General features: G+C 40.4%; 1 protein-coding gene across 2 annotated transcripts in view; it reads left to right on the top strand.

Annotated features, from left to right (window-relative positions):
* The first annotated feature begins 437 nt into the window (after positions 1–437).
* klhdc3 (kelch domain containing 3) overlaps positions 438–21,470 on the top strand; it is a 25,515-nt gene continuing 4,482 nt past the window's right edge. Inside the window, exons 1-10 of one of the 2 annotated variants that reach the window (XM_035663330.1) lie at positions 438–540; positions 2,201–2,442; positions 3,755–3,931; positions 4,187–4,302; positions 4,389–4,460; positions 5,872–6,085; positions 6,525–6,611; positions 7,921–8,029; positions 19,675–19,748; positions 20,533–20,611. In XM_035663330.1, coding sequence (XP_035519223.1) covers positions 2,289–2,442; positions 3,755–3,931; positions 4,187–4,302; positions 4,389–4,460; positions 5,872–6,085; positions 6,525–6,611; positions 7,921–8,029; positions 19,675–19,748; positions 20,533–20,611 — 1,082 coding nt within the window. In that variant the 5' untranslated portion in view covers positions 438–540; positions 2,201–2,288. Of the gene's footprint in view, positions 615–2,200; positions 2,443–3,754; positions 3,932–4,186; positions 4,303–4,388; positions 4,461–5,871; positions 6,086–6,524; positions 6,612–7,920; positions 8,030–19,674; positions 19,749–20,532; positions 20,612–21,470 lie in introns of both variants that reach the window. The other variant, XM_035663331.1, reaches the window with a different exon arrangement.

The following is a 21,470-nucleotide window of genomic DNA, read 5'->3' as shown; positions in this document are numbered from 1 at the left end:
GTTGCCAAGTTCCCCTTTAAGATAATGTCTTAGTATCTCAAAATTAAAACTAAGTATCTCAAAATAATGAGAAACTATCCCAGTATTTTGAATCAATGTCTTAAGATAATGTCTTAGTATCTCAAAATATTGACTTAGTATCTCAAAATAATGAGAAACTGTCAAAATATACATTATTTTGAGATGCTAAGTCAAAATATTGAAGGCTTTCTCATTATTTTGTGATAACAAGTCAATACTTTAAGATGCTATCTCGAAATTTGGAGACAATTCCTCATCATTTTGAGATTCTAAGTCAACATTTCGAGAAAGTTTCTCATTATAATAACTTACAGAATCTTTTTTTCCCCCCAGTCACATTGGCGGAAAAGAACTTCCATACTTTCTGTCGGTGTGTTATGTTTCTCCTCCAGGATGGGAACAACCGACAGGGGGCGGCAGCGGACGCTTCTCCTCCCGAAAACGTCACGAGGGAGTCGGTAGTGGCTCCCACTGTCTGCCTGTCTGAACACCAGTTCACCACAACCGACTCGACTGAAGGTAGATGCATTTTAATCCCTCTGTTGATATCACTCTCAGCCAACCAGCTCGGAACTTTTGTGGAAATCTTAAAGGCGAGTCTGGCTCTCTCATTCAGTTCACGTTGGCTAAAAGCTAACAGCTAAATAAAGGTAGCACCTACAGATTAGCTTTAGCCTCGTTAGCAGCAGCTTGGCCACCAAAACAGCTGGATACGGGGGAAATACTGTCGTTAAAGTTGATGCCATGAGGCAGAGCGGCCCTCGCGGTGTGTGTTGTTATTCCTGTCGGGTAGGTAGCCAGTGTGTGAGGCGGTGAGTGGACTGTAGTAACGGTGGTACAGCTCAATGTCACCGGGTCTGCATTAGCTTTATCAATCAACCATCTGTGCGTCCGCAGAAGACATGGCCAGCCGGGAGCTGAGCAGTAGTATGCATCGCTTTACTGTATGTGTATCATCGTGCACAAAGCCACTGTGGTCTGTTTAAAGTTGGCAGTGCCATGGCCAAGGCATCCTAATATCAACACAACAGTATCCTGTTCGGTGGGTCAGGAGGGGGTACGAACTCCCACTGGGCTCAGCAGAAATGTACGTGAGAAAAAAAAGACTTCAGGATGATGAAATGCGAAAAAACACTCATCAATCTATAAAAGTCTGGAAACCGGTTTGCTGCAGCCAAGTATGAGGAGGAGTCGCATTATCCCAGGTTGGGTCTTGGTGTTTGCATGGCAGCTTTTAACAGAAGGCTCCAAAAACAACGATGGTAATAAAGTTTAGACTCTCAGTTGCCTGTTGTGTAGATCTGGGTTTTTTTTTTTTTGTTGCTCCTCGGAGATGTGTGGTCTTGAAATAGAAAGGCCCATGTGAAATGGTCTTCTGGGGGGTTTATTTATAAGAGCAAACAAAGGTTGGAGGTCAGTGAGTAAGTGAGTCATTGAGACAGAAAAAGCAGGGGCACTTATGGTTTTGCAAGACGCAGGTTCACTTGTTTTCCAGAAGCTAAGGGCTTTTTTTTTCTGCAAGACATACAGCTAGTGACTAAATGTTAACATGGCGATTTAGACTTTTTTATTTTTGGCTCTTAGTGAGTGTGAGAAACTGTTCCTGGAAGCATTATTGAATTAGAAACTGTCAATAAACTAATAGCTGCGGACATTTCCAGATGCTTTCCTTTAGCGTGCTTTATTTCCATCAAACACGTTCGATTTGCACGACTGTCCAGTCATGCAAAACCCAACTAGCCAAGATAGCCAAATGACATGTTTCAATGTTGCTCCCTTTTCTGTAGATTAGACACACGCCACTTTATACCACCAAGTAACCTAACAGGAGCTCCCTGTAGTTAAAAGATTACTGAAGGAGTTTGTGTGTAGTGATATTGACTTTTTTTAATGCCCATAACTGCCCGTACTTTGATAGTGCAGTGGGAGGGCACAGGGGATGAGCGTGAGCAGAAAGAAAGAGGAGTGGTAGGTGTAGGTCTAATCACTTCTTAAAATACTCTCCCAGCTCAGATAATACAGGGGCTTGTGAGCCTGTCAGCAACAGCAAAGCAGAGCAACTCTCAGGCCAAGAGGACAAACAGTTCCCCTTTGTGTTCTCCTTTTTTGCCACTCCTTGTTTGCCCCGTTGCTCTCTCTAAGCAGAGTGCTGCTCCTCTCGTTGTTTTTCCCATCACAGGTTTCAATGGTGTTGGCTTGATGGGATCCAAGCGGGCAACAAAGTGATGGTCTAAGGACTCCGAGTCACAGAGGTGCTCGCGCGTGGAATGTTGCGCTGGTCTGTGCACCTTGAAGGAGGGCCGCGGAGAGTCAACCATGCTGCTGTGGCGGTGGGGCACAAGGTGTACTCCTTTGGAGGCTACTGCTCCGGGGAGGACTACGAGACACTCCGTCAGATTGACGTGCATGTCTTCAACACAGGTAGGTGGTGAATTTATATTGAGGGATCCCACTGGTTGGGCATTTTGTGGAAGATGTTAGAGTTTAGACATATGAATTCTTTAAATACTTCTTTTCAGCTGTTTCTTTTGACAGTGAATGCAACTGTTGTTTATGACTTGAAAATCAAATACAGTAAACTACAGTTTTCAGGCAGTATGATGTTGGATTTTTACATCAGGACCATACTGAAACCCCAGTAAATGTTTATGTGAAATGGTTTAGGTTCATACACATCTACTGTAGGTTTCTGTTTGTTCTCAGATCATTTGTGTAGTTGAGAAGGCGTTCTCCTTTAAAGAGAGTCTCTCAGAGTTTGTTGAACCGCCATTATAACGGTAACTCTTTACAGCTGGCAATTAAAAACCCAAGATTTCCGCTGCGGTTTGGGAAATTTCCTTTGTTAGTTGTTTTTTTTTGTTGCTATCTCGCAAACACAGGTGTTTTCTTAAAATGGGCTGCTCTAACTTTTGTAAAACGGCTCCCCTTTTTTCCTCGTAACCCATTTCATGTATATTTTTTCCTCCGTGTGGTCAGCCACCTGCTTTAGGGTTTTACAACTCCTTAAAGTAGTTGGAGCCTACCTGCTATTGCTGTACCATGAAAAGATCTGTGGAACCAAACCTTGATAAAGACGCCTTTGGTTGATTGAAATGGAAACGGGACCACCTTAGCTATTGTTTCAGCATTTTAGCTCGTCACTTGTTTTGTGCTCCTTCTCTTTGATGTCTGTTTTACAGCAGAGCCTTCTGTCTTTTAAAGTCCTTTGATTTTTTTTTTCTTTACTTGTCTGTCTTTTCAGAGACTTTACTCTTCACCTTCTGTTTTCAACCTCTCAAAATAAGTAAAAGGTGAACTTGCAAAGAAACCGTTTGCATTTCATCAAGATTTTTCACATCTTGTCATTTTATACAGTAGGTTCAAATAAATGCAGGTATATCAGACAGCTGTAAGAGCTTGTTGAAATATCACTGCTGACCTTTACTTTGAGTTTCAAATTTAAATCTCTTGCATGTGTATCTCCCAGTTGTTTCTCTAATTGGTATTACTGCTTTTAATTTTATAAACGTATCTTGAACTGAAATATCTCTCTGCAGTATGTTATTGTAGTTATACATTTACTTTGGCATTGAGGCTTGTCTTTAGTACATACTGTCACTATATATTCTTTAAATTTCTGGTTCCTGCTTTGATAGGGTTGTCATTTAAAAAACTTACAACAAGAGGTAATGAATAGCTACTTTTCAACCATGTACTGAATGAGTGTACCCTTCTCGACTGTTTTATACTTCAGTGTCTTTGCGCTGGATGAAGTTGCCTCCTGTGAGGACGGGAGGACATGAACGTGTCCGTGAAGTGCCATATATGCGTTATGGCCACACAGCTGTGCTGCTGGATGATGTTATCTACCTCTGGGGTGGGCGTAACGACACAGAGGGGGCCTGCAATGTGCTTTATGCCTTTGATATCAGTAAGTAGACCTGCCTCTAACTCACACTGCTAAGTGATAGTTTCAGGCTGTATTTCCTTTGAGATGCACCTGTTTGATGTTGAGGCCATGATAGCAAAAGGAAGAGAAAACTGTACGTTAGGGAACCGTAACACCTGCTTATATGTGTGATGCTTTTCCATTGCACATGATTCAAGTGTTAAAGGGTTGTAAAACCAGAGGTTTGCACCCTCGAAAGAGTGCTTAGAGTTAATATAAACTGTTCCTGCTTCACAGACTCCCACAGATGGTTCACACCCAAGATTTCAGGGACTGTTCCAGGGGCAAGGGACGGCCACTCGTCCTGCGTCCTGGGGAAGTCGATGTATATATTTGGAGGATATGAGCAGCTGGTAAGTGTTCATCTCTCTTCACTGTGGGGCTTGCTCTCTGAACATTAAAAGATGATTTAATTTGTCTCCTCTGCTGTTTTTTTTAGGCGGACTGCTTTTCAAATGACATCCACAAGCTGGACACCACCACCATGGTTTGGTCATTAATTAATGCTAGAGTGAGTAAAAACCACGAGTTGTTAATTCTTCAAAAGTTTTTTTTTTTGTTACAAAGAATCTTTGCACTTAATCTTCAAGTCCACCTAAAAGTGGACACAAAGCACTCACTCAACGAAGAACAAAGATAGAATGGACTGGCAACATGCTCAGTTACATTCAATGCACTGTTGGAAATCCACAAACCATTGGTCATTACTGGGGTTGGCAGTACTGCTACAGAAGCTCTCAGTGGTCAGATTGGCTGGATACAGAGGCAATGCAATGTAATGCAGCTCCCTGGTACATGGCCAAGTACAAAAAGCCTCACAGAGGATTATATACACTCCCCCTTCGGGAAATGCCATTTGTGTTTGTATGCTGTCAACAGCTCATGTGATAAACTCTTGTAAAGTATATTTTAGACATATCCAGTCCCTCTTCCACCAGTCCCTAGTTTTAGTTCCTAACTGATAACATTTTGTCATCAAGGAGATTACAATGTAGTGCTTACAGGTTTAGTTGTGCATGTGACTGAATGTTCTCAGGCTTGCATTCTTTTTGAAAACAAAACTACCTGTTGTTTACTCAGCCTGTTTTCTCTGAAGTTGACCTTGTTTTAAATACATTTAGTTTATTAGACCTATTTCAATTTTCACTATGTTTAGTATTCTCTTAAATCTTGTTTTTCCAAGATTGAGCACTAGATTATTATAAATATTACCGGTAATCTGGTTATTTTTTACATTACTTGTATAATTTAATATTTTGTGTAATTTTTACAATATTTTCTGTTACTCCCACTACTCTATTTATACTTCAAGTCAAAAAGCCTGCTAGATTTGTGGAAAACAATGGCACCACATTCTGGAAAGCAGGCCATGTGAAAGGCTTTACCATGGCTTTAGGCCAACTAAATGCAAAGGGGATACAGGCCTGCCTTTGTCTTGCACAGTTTCATTCAGTGGATCACATTTCACTATTGTATATTTGGCATTATTCATGTTTCTCGGGAATCAGCGGCATTATTCTTCTGAGATTGGTTCCCGCTCAATTTTAAACAATGTCCCTGTTACTGTACATTATTTCTGAAAGGTGGTGGTGCTTTAAAGTGGTTTGGATTTAGTGTGTCCTTGCAGTTGGTAACATGGTGCACTAGATGGCACTGTTTACCTGAAGTTGCTGGTCTAGAAGCCTCATGTTTGCCAATGTGAAGATGATGCTTTATACCCAAGGTTATGATGAGAATAGAAAGTTTAGGGATGTAGGAGAGTTTTGGACTAAAACTTGTTTATGAGGTGTGGTTCAGGTTATGCAAGAATGCAGAATGTATGTCCTTGCTTTCTGTTCTGAGTAGACTGCTTTATGTTGTCTGCCTCTCCTCTCAAACTTTATGGAGTGTAAATGAATTATCTGCTGGTCCTCTGTTCACAGGGCACTCCGGCACGATGGAGGGACTTCCACTCAGCCACCATCATCGGGACAAAGATGTTTGTGTTTGGAGGGCGAGCAGACCGCTTTGGTCCCTTCCACTCCAACAACGAGATCTACTGCAACAAGATCAAAGTGTTCGACACAGAGACCAACTGCTGGCTGGGCACCCCTTCAACACAGCCATTGCCAGAGGGACGCAGGAGTCATTCAGCCTGTAAGACACACACACATACACACAACATCCACATGATGAACAAATTTATAATGATCACTTTGAAATGCTTACATTGTGTGGACAGCAAACAATAAGTGACACTATTGTTTGGTGGGGAGCAGCGTGGTTCGCTTACTTTGAATAATCTTTAAAAAATATATTTTTAAGAGGAAAAATGTAAACTTATTTTACAGTGTGACCTGTCTCCGTTTCAAGCATGGTTTGGTTTTTTATTGTTTGCATAGTTGGAGTATAAACAGTGTTTTTCATCCTGTAATAAAAATTGCATTTTCCCTCCAACACTGTATGATTAAAAAAAATCCAGCTAATTTAACTCGTTCACATGGTTTCCATTTACTGTGCTGCAAATGTCATTGATCTGCATGATGCGACATAAAATAAGGTTCCGTTTTCATTTCCTTTTCGTTTCTGTGTTTAGTTTCCTACAATGGAGAGTTGTATATATTTGGGGGATACAATGCCCGTCTGGACCGGCACTTCAACGACCTCTGGAAATTCAATCCAGGTGATTCACCATTTATTTATGTCCGATTGGGGAAAAACATTTTATTTTGCTTTAAAATACTGCTGCTAATTGTTCATTCTTGATGGTGTTTATTTGCTTAGTGCATAGTAATTTTGTTTTTGATGCGCCTGCATTGATTGTTTACCTCTATAGAGGAAATGCAGAACTGGCAATGCCAGCTCATGTCGACCCACTTTCCTCCTCATTCTTCTGCAGGGAGTCTTGTAGACAATATTCTCCTCCCTTGTTGCATCATTGCCAGTCTCGTGGTGGTGGCTGGCTGCTCCCTGTTCACTTTGCCGAATGTGAAAAACACAGATGCCCTGTCTTTTTGCCAGAAACACTCGGATGAAAAACTGACAATAATTCAGCCTCTGGAGTCTTTGTCTGCTCTTACAAATGTTGCCAGATTGATTCTCAAGTCGGTTTAAATGTTTTCCAGAGGAAACATTTGCGCTCTTGTTCCAAACAAAACATTGTTGTCATAGCTGAAGTAGCACACCAGGGATATAATCACTGTTAATATAGTGTCCTATATGGTATTGAAATAGTAACAGAATAGCATTAATTGTAACAAAAGTGGGCATATACAGAATGTGCCTCATAACAGTTAGCCAAGCTCTTAACCTTTATAGCACATCACAGGGTATTTATGGATAAAGCACTAGGTATGATCCAGCTGGAGAGATCTACTGGTCTACTGCAGTCCAGTAGATGGCAGCACCTCAATTATAGTCCTTATTATCTAACAAGGTCTGAATGGCCTGTTGCTATAGAGATGCAATGATGCTGTTGGCTCTAAGAGTGTGAGGCTACACAGTTCATCCTTATATGGAACAACTGAGAGCCTCGGCGTCGTCACTCATCTTGCACTTCAGCAGAGCAGAAGAGAGGATTTGTGTCTATTTCTGAAATGTAAAGTTTTGTGTTCGAATGAAGGTTCAGTTTTGTCTTCTTGCTCTCATCGCTCCTTTTCATTCCGTTATCCCTGGGCCTTATGTTTGTGGTTAAATATAGCAGGAAGCTGAATGAACTGCAGGCACAATGGAAAGCACCAGTACGTTTATGTAACTTTTAAGTGGCTTAGAGTTTGTATAGCTGCTATGATGTCGTCCACACAGATCAAAATGTGTTGTGCTAAAGATCCCTCTGTTGAGCTATTTAAAGCAAGAATGTAATCCCACATTCCCACAGTCTTCCATCTCAAAAGAAGTCAGAGTATATGCACGTCTATTTTTTTCTTTTTCCATCGTTATGTCTAGATATTGTTGTCTCAATTTTATGTTTGTCTTGTGTGTACACATTACAGAAGCCTTTTCCTGGGAGAAGGTAGAACCGAAGGGGAAAGGCCCATGTCCACGGAGACGGCAGTGCTGTTGTATGGTTGGAGATCGAATCATCCTCTTTGGAGGAACCAGGTGAGCCACAAAATATTACTATTTCCATCTATAGAATATGAATATGATAAAAGCTTAAGCTGAGAACACTCGATCATGAAACCACTGTGTGCCAGCTGAGCCATTGTATTATTATAAAGAGGGCGGTGCCACACAACTAAATGATGAATGTGGCTGCTACCACTCATTATGTTTTGTCTGATTAGGTCTTCTTAGGTAAGTCAAAAGTTTGGATTGACTTTGACTGAAAGATGACTCATGGGGTTTCTCACACAATTGGCTCCCATTAATTTTAATAATTTTAATAGGGTATGAGAAATATGTGAAACTTGTTTATGTCAGCAATGTATCATAATCAGTAGCATGTCAAATTTTGTTTTGTCAAAGTCATTATTGCTGAATTTTATAGTATCGAAAACATTTTGTTATAACATCATGTGTCCAGGTGCTGGCAGGAAGACATTTATCAATATTAAATTGGGATTATTAAAATCTATTGTATGCTTTAAGAAAATATACTGTACATACAAGTTTAGAATTTAGATTTATCTCTATCTTTGGGTTTATTTACTTCCACTAACCCTTCTAGTGTAACACCTGTTAACAACAACTCCTCCGGCCATGACAAAATCTTTTGCAAGAGGTATTTGTAGTCACATACACACATTTGCTGCTCAGAAGAAAACCCCTGATTCTGAGTAAAGTTATACACTGGAGCAAGCATAGCTGTTAGTTTTTCAGGTAAAAAACTTTTCATTTCCAAAGATATACAAAGATATTAAAATAAGGTGAAGTGGTAAGATAAGCTATCTCAAAGATAAATAACTGCTTAATAAAGCTGTACCATTGCACACATTTTATTTCAAAAGAATTGGGCATGCAGAAATTTAATTGAGCTGGATAAACTGCAGTTCAGCCCTCATATTACAGCTTTGCAAGTGGAATGTCTAAAACCCACTAACATATACTCAGTCACCCTCTTCTAACTACTCTAACCAACATACTCCATCCTCTGCAAACATTGATGCTGTTGATGTTTTCACTACTACGGCTACTATTATTTTCTTTACTGTGGTTGTCTTTACTATACAGAAACAGTTAGTGAACCATTTCTTCAGTGTTCAGTATAATATATAATATATTGTTATAATTGGTCTATTTTGTTTACAAAAATGTTTAATACATAATTCTGCTGTTCATCTAGTAGAAGAATAAGGATAGTGTCAGTGTCACGCCTTGTTTTTGTTAATAGAGTTACACGTTTGGTTGATAATGTGGCTCCTGAATTAAATTATAATTTACACAATTAAATTAATGAAAAGAACTAAAGTGAATAAATATTGAATTGTTGAATTAACATTATCGTTAAAGATAAGTACTTAAATACACTTGAATGTTAAATGTGTCCAGGCATGAAAACTTTTGGATGAAATATTGGTTTGCAATAAAGAAAGAAAACCTGCATGGCTAGAGATAGGAACTCCTTTCTTTACAAACACTTGAAAGCTTATTCTCTCAAATCTTTCCATTGTTTGATGTCACAATCTTTATGAAGCACAGGCTCTCAAAACAAACAGCATTCTGTGTTTTTGCACAGTTTGTTTGAGAAAAACTCTCCTCTCTTTTCAATATGCCAAATGGAGGGTCTGGCTCCTGTACACTGCAGTCTGTGATGATTCCCTTGTTGGCCGTAAGACAGTAGTGATTGCTGATGGTTTGTAGCTGGTAAGGTGCCACTGGGTTTGTGATGGGCTTGTGATAGGCCAGTAGCCAGTGGAGTAATGAGGTAGCTAACACCGTTAGCATGGTACAGAGTGGCCTGGGACCTGGGCTATTGTTATCAGCAAGGCTGTGCTATCAGGAAAACCCCACTGGGATAACCTGATAGTGGGGATCGGAAGGCTGTGGATAAGAGTCCTCTCAGCCCCACTACGTCTACGAGCCCTCAAGTCCTAAAGTCCTCTGGCTGCTGTTGGATTTGTTTTCTACTGCTCCAGTGGCCACCACGTCATGGGGAGTAACACACTAATACACAAGTGTTTATCTTGTGTGTATCTTGATTCATCCATTTATGCAGCAGCGGCATTAGAGTCATTATGAATAATTACATTGAATTTGATTAAGGGATATCCTTAACTGCAAACTTGTAGTTTATAATGATTAACTTGCTATTCTCACTACATTCGAGCAGATCGGTTTTAAAGGCTACTTTTCATATTCAAATTAGTTATTACAGTTCAAATCAATAAATAAAATCTGCAGCTTGCAAACAGTAGCATTCAAAAGTCAGTAAAGTCAGTTATTGATACGCTTCTAGAGAAGAAGAAAATAATAGGAGATGAAGGGCTTTAGAAGATTCTTAGTTTTTGAGATTGTTCTGCACTGTTTTGTTTCTCACCAGGATTAGTCCAGGATGTGTTTTAAGGAGTCATGATTTCCTGTTGTGAGCAGATAGGGCTGGGGCTGGAATGGGAGTGTCACTGGGGCCACTGGAATGATGGAGAGTGCCGGCTGAGTAGAGGAAGAAATCAAACACCACACAATATCTCCAACATCCTGTTTAAAAGGTTCAGGGTAATTTTTTTTTGGTTTAAGAAACTGTGGCCAATTCAACTTTTCTGCCTCAAGCTTTGAACATATATTCACAAGTGCACAGCAGGTATCTTCAGGGGAGAAGGGGACAACTTTGGTTGAACTGTGTAGTTTGTAAAGTGGAGGATGTTGTTTAGTGGTTGCTCAGTTCTTAGTCTGCAAAGATGTTGTTTCCTGTTACTGTACAAATTGGAGCATGATCCTTGCAGGCTCTGAGCAAGTTGGCCACACAGGTTCTCTTGACCGTTTTTGCATGTTTGTTGTTTACATGAGCACACTTAAGCTTCTTACACACAGGAACTCCCATAAGCACATGCACACACATAGTAAGACACATAAACAGACTCCAAGCAGCTTCTTTTCACATTTATTTGTTTGCTTTGTCTTTACTAAGGAAGTTTTCCTACCGAGGTTCACTTGGTGTTTTAATTTCTGTCATGATTTGCACTGATTAAAATGAAAGAACAGAGCAAGTGTTTCTTCATTACACACCTCTAATTTAGTGTGAACATTAAGTTTAAAACCAGCCATTGCTGTGTCTCCTTGTGTTTATTTTTGCATGACCTGACAACATGAGGGCAGTTAACGGGGCAAAAAAAGTTATTGGTGTCTGTCTCAATGCAATTGACAAATGCTTGCACAGGCCGTCATGAATTATTTGCTGGACACCTTGCTTGTGTTTTTTCTGGGGTTCCTCATTTTGGTGGGTCTGCCAAGGAAATTGTGTTCAAATTTATGGTCTACAGCTTGTTTTCCTGGGTTAGTTGTCCTTTCATATTGATCCAAAACAGAACCCTTCTGTTGATACTTTTTCCCAGTTTATGATATTTATTTTACCTGCAGGAATTTGTTCAGGAATAATTTATTACTTTAGTGAAGGACAATAAAACTATTAAGTCCAAGAGCCCTCTGCTTTCAAAGGGGTTACACTTTTGACTGGACATAACACTGAGGTGTGTTGACAATAAACCCAATTATAAAGTAAAAACTCTAATGAATAAAAAGAGACCGTTGTAGGCAGAATATGAGATTATGAGTGCAAATGTTCAGTGTTTGGATTGAGATTAAATGAGCCTTGATGTTTACATTGGATTTCTCTGTCTTGGTGCTGTTAAATTGGTTGCTATTAAACAGGATTTAGTGCATAATATCGTTTGTTTTGTGAACATGTTTTTAGGTGTACATTTGTACTTCTTTTAGGGTAAATGAGCAGAGTGTGTGTTTCTGTGTGTGTTTGTGTGAATGACAGGCTGGGCATTAGTGGCAGTCTATTGAGTGCCACTTACGTCAGTGTAAACAGGCCTGCTGAGCTGCAGAGAGGCGCGAAATTCTGCCCCATCTCTGATTTATGACCTTAGGGAGCATTCTTTCTCACAGAGTGCAATTTGATATACCCTCAGCACCTCTGCTACACTCATTTACTGAGACCTGCTCACTGCCCCACGAAGGACGACCCGTGCATGACTAACTCCACCTGCACTGACCTTCACCTACACAGACAAGCAAAGACCCGCATACTTTGCTAAACCCTGTACATTTGTAACTTTTCTCTCACCTTCCAAGGAATTGAACACTGCTTAAGTTGAGCTGAACATAAAAACAGTGCCACACAGATTATGGATCTCCTGCTGAGGTTATGTTGTCATTGTTGGCATTCATCACACTCTGTGTATAATTGCTTACGACAAGACCAGGTTGGGCTAAATCGGGAAACATTTTAAGCTTGGGAACAGGGCTTCCTATGAGGGGCAGGATGTGAACAAGGACATGACAGATTGGCATGCTGGGAGCAGACAGCTTGGAATCTGTGAAGGGGAATCTAGCACTGGCCCTTGCAACATGACGGCGTGTATTCATTCCATCACTACATTTAGGGAATACAGTATATTTTTACCGTGACATGTATTCATGCCTCCCTGACGATGATGGCTGATTTAATCTTTGTGCTGAATTTTTACTCTGTGAATGAAGGCTAACATTTTTGTCCCAGTCGTCTGTAGAATTGATATTTTGTGCCTTTTTAGCCTTTCAGCACCTTTATGTGGTCTGCTGATAATGAATATTTTTCAAAGGGGCTTTAATTGCCTTTCCCTGTGAGAAGCAGGGACCAGTGGCTTTCAGTTTAGGTCTAACAATGCCAACGAGGCCTTAAGCAATGGATATGTCTCTTTGATGTCATCAGTGTAGTTAGGCAGGCCCGGGTAAGTTCTGTGACCCTTATGTAATCCAATAACATAAAAAACAAAGTTATAATCTACCTTCATATAAGCTCACAGAATGAGGAGGTTAGCGGTATATGATTGCAGATTCTCCATAGGAGGGAGCTTGTCCAGACCAGTTTTAAACCTACTAATGTGTGCCACCTATAGGAAAGAAAAGTAATTGTAATTGCAACTTACTACCTAACAAATAGCAGCATAAGAAATGCCGAGCAACTGACCTTGTGGCTCCAAAATGTGACTTTCTCCTAAGAGATATAAATTAATCAGTCATTTAATAACTTAAAGCAGTTACAAGGAAAAAGGATTTTGTGTTAATTCTGGGGGCCCCTGTGGACAAAATTGGTAGTGTTTCAACCACCGGCGGCAGGCGTTAAGAATAATAGTTGATCTTCCCACTGATGGTCTTCTTTATTTATGTAGGTCATATAGAGGCATCAGTATTAAATTGAGACTGTTTCATGACAGTTGACAACTCCTTTTAGTATGTTTAAAATCTTAACTTTTATTAGCAGGCCAACCAGAGGCCTGCAAACCCAGTTTTGAAATTGCTGGCACCCAGTGGCTCATTTGATTGAGCGCATGGCCCATGTAACTGAGTCCTTACCGCAGGCGCCCAGGTTCGATTCCAACTTGTGGCCCTGCTGAATGTCATACCCACACTCTCTCTCTCTCTCTTTCCTTTACTTTTCAACTGCTCTATCAAATAAAGGCAATAAAAAGCCAAAAAATAATCTTAAAGCCACGGTGTCATTTCATTTGGTCTGAATGAAATGATTGGCCGGGGTTATTACAGGCTTGTGACTGCTACAGATACCTTTTTTGTCTTTATTATTTCCCCAGTGCATTTGATTGATATAAGCATTATTCATTATTGAATAATGCTTTTGAAACACATTACCTACCCTAGCTTTAAAAATAAATTAAATAAAGAAAAGGAAATTGTTGGCACTGTGGCTTCACAAGTTGGATGATATTGACTAGCCCTAGTTTTGGGTCCTTTTAATTAATGACATTTTATGTCCTTTTCGGTTGACTGCTTTCCGTGTGTCCTAGTGTGTTGTGTTTTTGGTGTCTTTTCAAAAGGAGAAACTATGCTAGGATTTTTAAAGCTTTAAAATATCGCCATACCAATGATTCAATGCCCCTGGTTCTGAATTTCAGTCAAATTCAAGACACTGTAGGTCACTGCTGTTATTTCCTACTAGCTTCTGCTCAGTACAGAGGCCAGAAGGACACTGAGTCCCATTCCATCATTCTCTCTTTTCCGGTATAGTGTGCCATTTGTGTGTGTTTGCATGTGTGTGGCTGTATTGTCATGACTTAATGACTAACAGCTCCTCTCGTTGAGCTGACGTCAGAGTGGTGCACATGCTTGCGTCGCTCTGCCAGCCTTAACGCATGTGTTCCATTTGGCAATATGCACAGTTGCTTGGTACATTTAGTAAAGATGGAAAGCATACTGACGCCAGTCCTAACATTAGATGCAGAAACATTTATGCCTCAATTATTGGGTGTGTTTTTTTTAATGTTTTTGTCTATTTCTGATCTTATTACTCTGGTTTAGTATAGGTGGAAAATACTAAATGTAAGAGTAGTTATTTGTTTATTAGTATCAATCTATTTTTTTAAAATTTAAACAGATTTTATTAATCGGTTGTCCTGCCACTATTGAGTTTTCAGGTATGGCGAGTGTGTGGCTGCTATACAGCAGGTAATCTCACTGGTAGCCAAAACATTCCAGCTCAAGACCTCTTGTTTAATCCACCAGAATCTCAGCATGATATTTAATCTGCGAGGAACTTAACTGGTCATTTCAAAACAGCAAGTTGAGCCGCAGAGCTTCTGCAGAGTCCAGTGATTTTGTTTAGTAGATCAGGAAGGTCAAAAGCCTGGTGCCTCGATATCACCTACAAGGCTATTTTGCGCCTTATCAATGGCTGAAAGGGCTGCTGTTATGATAGTCCAGCTGCTTAGAGTGTGTTTGTTATCACTGTTGAACTTAACAGTTCAAATGTTAGACTAAACACAACAAGGGACTGAGGCAGAACATAGTCTAAAACATTTTCTTGCCAGGTATTTCAAGAAAAGTCCTGTTTTCTGTTTTGATTTTTGTTATTTCTCAAATCTAAACATCATTATGGCTGTGATTCCTGCAGCCTAAAATGTCTGTCTGCCACATTAGAACTGTGGCTCCATTATAGCACGCCTATCAAGACACCACACATTTTGATGCCACACACATGTTGTCGTTTGGCCTTCAGTGTCAAAGGGTAGGCTGCAGAAGTTTCCTTTATTAATTGACTATGTGCATGTGTGTGTGTGTGCGTTCAGTATGCCCGAGATAAAACCTGTCAAACAGTGGAGGTGACCCCAGCAGGATATAGGGCATCCCGCACGTGGCAGGACAGGACCTCGGGGCAGCACAGCAACACTGTGATTTACTCTTCAAAGACAAGCTCCTGATAGTATTTCATGTGCATCTTAACCCTCTTTAACCCACTAACAGGCTGTATACATTAAGGTGTCATAGGGTTGAGTGTTACACAGCAGCTCAAATAAACAGCTTGCATAGGCGACGCTTTGTGATGCTGTTGTTCACATAAATTCACATGTCTAAATAGTAGTAGTTTAACTTGTGATTTACTACTATCACCACAAGCTAAACACCTCTTGGTGGTTTTAGGCCCTTTCTGTAGAACAATGCCATGCTATGTAGACAAAACAATGACGAGCGAAGCACACCAGCCCACTGATTTAACATAATATGAGGCTATTTGTTCACAGTCCGCAAGTCATGTTTAAACAACCCATCAGTTAAAAAGACCTTTCTGAGACTAATGTAGACTTGTAGCAATAGTAAAGAGCAGGAGATGAAAAGGTAATCACTTGCAAAACTCTATTAATAAGGTATTCTGATAGAAGGACAGATGAATCATAACCACACAGTACACTAAAACTATGGTCTTTAGCCACTGTATGTCCTTCAGTATTTTCTATTCTGAGTGTCTCCTGTTATGTAGCCGACCTTGACGCTAGTCTTCAGATTGTGGCTATAAAGGAAGTAACTTAATTTTTCAAAATGCATCTGCCAGCTATAGAGGAAAATTTGACATGCCCTTTAGACTTTCCCCTCTATATTAACCACCTGTGTTCAAGGTCCTAAAACCCAATTTAAGCTCCTCTTTATTTTTTTTATAGGCAAACTAGGTTGATAACAACCTGTCCAGATTTAGGGGACTAAATTTATATTTGTTTGAGATTTGGGGGGCCAGTTTTCCTCTGCAATACACCACCAAGTCCAACTACATTTTGCCCACAGGGGTTGCAATTTGAGATGCATGCTTCACTAGCGGCTGGCATCTTCTCTGTCTAATCTGAAGCCAGGCGTCTCTCTCTGGGAGCCAGCTGTAGTTTCTGTCTCACCCTCTGCATGGGGCTTAGGTCTGGGCAACTATAGGTCTTAATCCACTGTCCAGCCACTGCCCAGGAGGGGGCACAGATAGCTCGGTAAGACGAGGTGAGACAGTCGAGATTAAGGCAAAAGAAATGGACGGGAATTTATTTATCTGTGATAACCAAGTCTGTTGGATTAGTTTAAGAAAGTATAGCTCTAAAATCTTTGGCAACTCTTGCAGGATTCTTAACAGTCCAGTAAACCCTGTCTATCAGATCCATTATGTGGGTTTGCTTTCGCCAGTATTTTTTACTGACGTGTAAGGCATACAGCTAAACCTTTGAGAAGCAAAATGAATGCTACAATCTTTTTGGAGAAATGTTTTCCACCTACCATGGTCAAGAAGACCACCACTACAACAGTCCTGCCACAGCCCAGCCACAGTCATATATTTTTACTTTACTACTACTTTACATTATTTTTTAAATAATGTTGTTTTCTGTGTCTGGTATGCTTGTATCCAACTAAACATGCAGTGCTTTATATGTTGCTTATTTATGTAGAAGTCATTTGCAAATTGCTGTCTTGTTTCTTTGTTCACTACCTGACCATGTTTTCACTCAAAAGCGGTGCTGAAATAATTTCATAAATGTCTGGCTGTCCTGATAAGGTGCTCTGCAGGAAGTTATAGTGCGTGATGAGTTCCTGTGAGCTACAAGGTTCTGAAGGACCAAAGTTCAATAGGAAGTGGAGAAAGGAAAAGGATGCAGATCATATCATTCCAAGAATGAGGATACGGCCAATGAAGCCACTGAAAACATGCCTACGACAGGATGGGGTCCAGCTATATTGACACCAGTTTGTGTTTAGAAAGCAGAGGTGTTACTGATGGAGTTAATTTGCATTGTGTCTGTTTCTGGGAGTAATTTGCAAAATTTGTGAGCAATTAAATTCCTGGACACTTGAAACTAATTGGAGTGTTCCCAGGCTCAATGTTGTCCCCTCATTAGTTTTGGGACTGCAGTTCAGCTCTTTCTTCTACCGTTTTGAGACCTAGGCTTGCAAGATAATGAGGTGGAGCAGGCAGTGCATTGCTAGAACTGGCAATTGGGTGATTAGACACCCTCATTGAGTGTTGTTTGAAATAGCAAACAGTGTTTTTTTTAGTGGGGGAGCGCCATCACTCAGGCCTCATTCAGACTGGGAACCACTGCTGCTATAGGGGGAGGAGCACTTTCACAAACACTGATACTTTGCTGATCGAGTAACAAAGTGACCCATCAAACACCAGGATGCCACATAAAGTCACACTGTGACTTTCCCGCTTCCAACCACTGCCAGTCTATCTTACCACACCTCTTACCATCCCTCTTTTCCTTCCCCATGCTGCAATCCCCCTCAGCCTCTTTCTTTTTGCGATGACCAATAAAGTGTTACCATTCCTTAATGTTCTGCTGAATTTCACACCCAGGCTGACATTATCCACGAACATGCGAGAAAGCCTTGTCCAATGAATGCAATCTTCATCTCTCTCTCTCGTTGCTCCTGTTAAAGCGTCCTCTTATCTACACCCTTTCACGCGTCATCATCCAAGGCCTTTACCTTCTCTCCATGTGAGCTTGCACAGTAGTTGACAGCTACTGCAGTGTGCTCCTTAGATAGAGATTCTAATTTTCATTGCTTCTGTTATGGAGACGGACTGCTGATGTAAGTGTAATTTCCACACATGAATCTAATGCATCCTATAAACATTAGAAATTGATCCTGTTTGTAATGTGGTATAGCAGTTTTTGTCTTTGCACAATGAGCACTGGTAATGAATAATCACTATGTGTATGAGATGTAAAACCAGATAAATAGGTTGTAATATTCAACAAGCTGAATTTGTGACTAAGTGGCATTTTTTAGCAATCAGTCAAATGTTTTTACAGCTACATCTTCTCTTTTTATTGTGTATTAAAAAGTCCTTATTAGTGTTCAGCCAGCATTGTAAACTACCATTTTCATCACCGCAGTAATGTTACAACCAGCAATGAATGGCAGGTCCCGGAGTAGGCAATCTAATGATTATAGGGGGGCTTGGATGGCTGAGGGTATTCTGATAAAGGCTCATGCTGTAAGCCCGGGTGGATCACCTCCTGGGGGGCAGGGGGCGTAATGACTTCCCCAGCTGGCCCCCTGGGACGACTGCGCTCGTGCTCTGCACCTCTCCTGGCCGCTTTAAGCCACTACTATGTTTGTTTAGGGAAGATTAGCAACGTAAAACCCTTACAACATCCTGAACACGCAGCAAAGGGAGACGCGATGGAGAGGACAGCGGGAAAGAGGAATAGAGATTGATGGGTGGAGAGACAGTGGAGGAGGTAGTATATTGTGTTCAGTAGGAATTTAGACAAGAAGGGAAAATGGAAAGAGATTGAAGCAAAAGGGAAATGTGATAAATGTAATTCCAAGGTTTATACTAGCTTGCCAAGAGTACTGTAGTGGTATCTGATGGTGTCTTTGGACTTTTGCCACTGGCCACTCCATGCGTAGCAGAAAGCACCTTGTAAAGCTATTGTTAAAGTCCAAACCTGCCCAATCCCTCAGTTATTCTCCATGATAGATATTTATAGACACTAAACTGCTTGCTAAATGCACCTGTTTGGCTGAAGCTGTCCTCTGGGTAGTGTAAAACTGTAAAGTGCATTTTTATCCACTAATCTGGACAGGTCTCTTGGTGCGCTGTTGTTATGGATGTACAGCAATGATGTGCATTGAGTACATTTACAGGAATATACTGCCTTGGGGGAATAAATCTTCCCTAAAATGTTAGTTCAACTCCCACAGACTGCAGCAGTTACTTTCAGTTGAGTTTTTTTTATACAGTCGCAGAGTTTTGCATCTTAACTAATTAATTGATACAAAGATGGTGACTGAAGATCGTTGTGATGCAGATAGGCTTTCTAAGCTGCTGTGCACCAGGTGTGTCACAGGTGTGTGTGTGTGTGTGTGTGTGTGTGTGTGTGTTTAGCTTTGGCAGGAAACAGATGTGCAGTGATATCAACGGCTGCACAGGTCTGGGAGACTATCAGCATGGACCAGCCTGCTGTCTCACTGCAGTGCTGTACTTCCTGTGGGCTTAAATCATGCCATGCCAATGATAAGGAGAGCAGAGCACTGCATTAACAGCCCTGCTCTTTTGGGGAATAGTCTGTGGCTCCCTGATTATGAACCTTAGTCATTTAAAAAAGATGGTAAGAGGGTGCATGACGAGGTAAGTAATTGGGAGCAAATAGTACAGCAAAGTAACTATGAATACAACCTTGGCAAAACAGACAGAAACAAACAGATTTAAGGAGGTATTGTTGTCCTGGGGTAGGTTTGAAGCTTTACTTGTAAGTTTCGATATATTTTTGACTTTTTAATTTTATAAAAATATAATTTATATAAAAAAAAATGTTTTGTTCTCTTTACAGCCCCTGTCCAGAGCAAGGAATGGGTGATGAATTTAACCTCATGGATCATTCAGACCTGTATATCTTAGACTTCAGTAAGTATTCTTGTCATTATCTATGTCTCTTATATCTCTTATGTTAGCTTAATAAGGTGTCTGATCTTGAAAATGTTTAGTCAGATGCATAAATCCACTTATACCACCCCATATTTTATGTCTGATGATCTCCTCAGTGTTTTTTATAGAACCAATACCCTCCTTACACCACTGCTTCATTTCTTACCTGGCCTAGTATGCCTGTCCTTGGCCCTGCTTTGTGTTATCACATGGGGTACTTCCGTCTCACAGGCTACCAAATATAGCCATTTCCTGTCTGCACTGGTGTAGTCTGTAATGCGGTCAGGTCACAGTTAGGGTTTGTGTAGGTGGGCTTACACAGCGACACAGGGACCGTATGGGACTGGCAGTACCCAGTGGCATCCCCTGTGGCACACGCCTCCACGTGCCAGTCGCGTGTGCCTTCGCACTGTTTATCAGCGAGCATATGGTGGAACAGCCATGACGGCGATAGTAATTGAGAGGAAGTTTGTAATAAGTATTAGAGAGGAAGATGATTTAATTCTAGTATCATAATGTTGTACATCTACTCATATGTGAACACTGTTGTTTGCTTCAGCTGTTTTTCTGGGGTATGGTATAAACAGAACATGGTAATTTTTACATCATAGAGAGGAAATCTAACCCCTTTCATCTGCAGATTCTTAGATCTGACCTGCCTGGCTCCATTTTGAATTCCCACAGCAGAAATGGATATTCTTAGCCTGGTATGATTAGTGTCTATGATCAGTCTATGACTCATTACACTTTCTCTTCTTTTCAGGCCCTAATTTGAAGACGTTATGCAAAATAGCTGTTATTCAGTACAGTCTGGAGCAGTCAGGACTCCCACATGATATCAGGTCAGACAAGGCTCTTCTACTCAAACATTAGCGCTATTTGGTCATAGAATTGACATATTGTTCATACTGTTTGTGTTATGCTTGTCATTGTTCCCACCACTCTGTCTCTCTCAATAATGAGGCTGTTTTTCAAAGAGGCAAATTATGACTCATTATCCTTCATTTAACTAGTGGTAAGTTTTACTCAGGCCCTACATGAAAAATGTGTATATAATTACTTCTACAACTAATAGCATCAAGGTTTGTGTATAGAAAACTCAGACAATCATGATGAAACATTAGTATAGTCATTGTGATGCTTCCAGTCTGTTCATTGTCTGTGTACCCTGTGTACAATTTTCAATAAGATGCCGAAGAATAGAGAGGTTTTTCTCTTTCAACTTGTAACATGGAAGCGTTATGAATATAGAGACAACTAATGGTGTACAGGAAAATGGTATCTAGCAAGTCACACTCTGGAAAGAATGAAGAAAGGAATCTGAATTATCCTGAATTATACTGAACAACTTGCTTCCACAGTTAATTGAAGTGAAAGCTGGCAGGAAATTAACATGTAGCCCCTTTTTGAGATTTTCAAAGACACTCGAGAGGTGGAGCATAAGTGCGAGGCAAATGTTGTTGCTCGAAGAAACTAGTGTGATGAATTGGATTAATAATACATAATTTCCCCCTCTCATTGACAAGTTTGAAAATGATTTTGACACTTGTTGCAAGAGAGACTCAAAAGTTTGAGCTCACCACTTTGATTTGTTATGACGATGTAATAACCGTGTTAAAGTTTCAGGCGTTGTTGTCAACCTTTAATTAGGACTTGCAAATAAAAGTGAAATGTTCCCACTGATTTTTTTTTTTTTTTTTT

Source organism: Morone saxatilis, unplaced genomic scaffold, assembly GCF_004916995.1.
Source record: "Morone saxatilis isolate NCDOM2014 unplaced genomic scaffold, NCSU_SB_2.0 Contig19, whole genome shotgun sequence".
NCBI classification, from domain to species: domain Eukaryota; kingdom Metazoa; phylum Chordata; class Actinopteri; family Moronidae; genus Morone; species Morone saxatilis.
The sequence above is the reverse complement of the archived record's forward strand: the minus strand, read 5'-3'. Positions and strand labels throughout refer to the sequence as shown.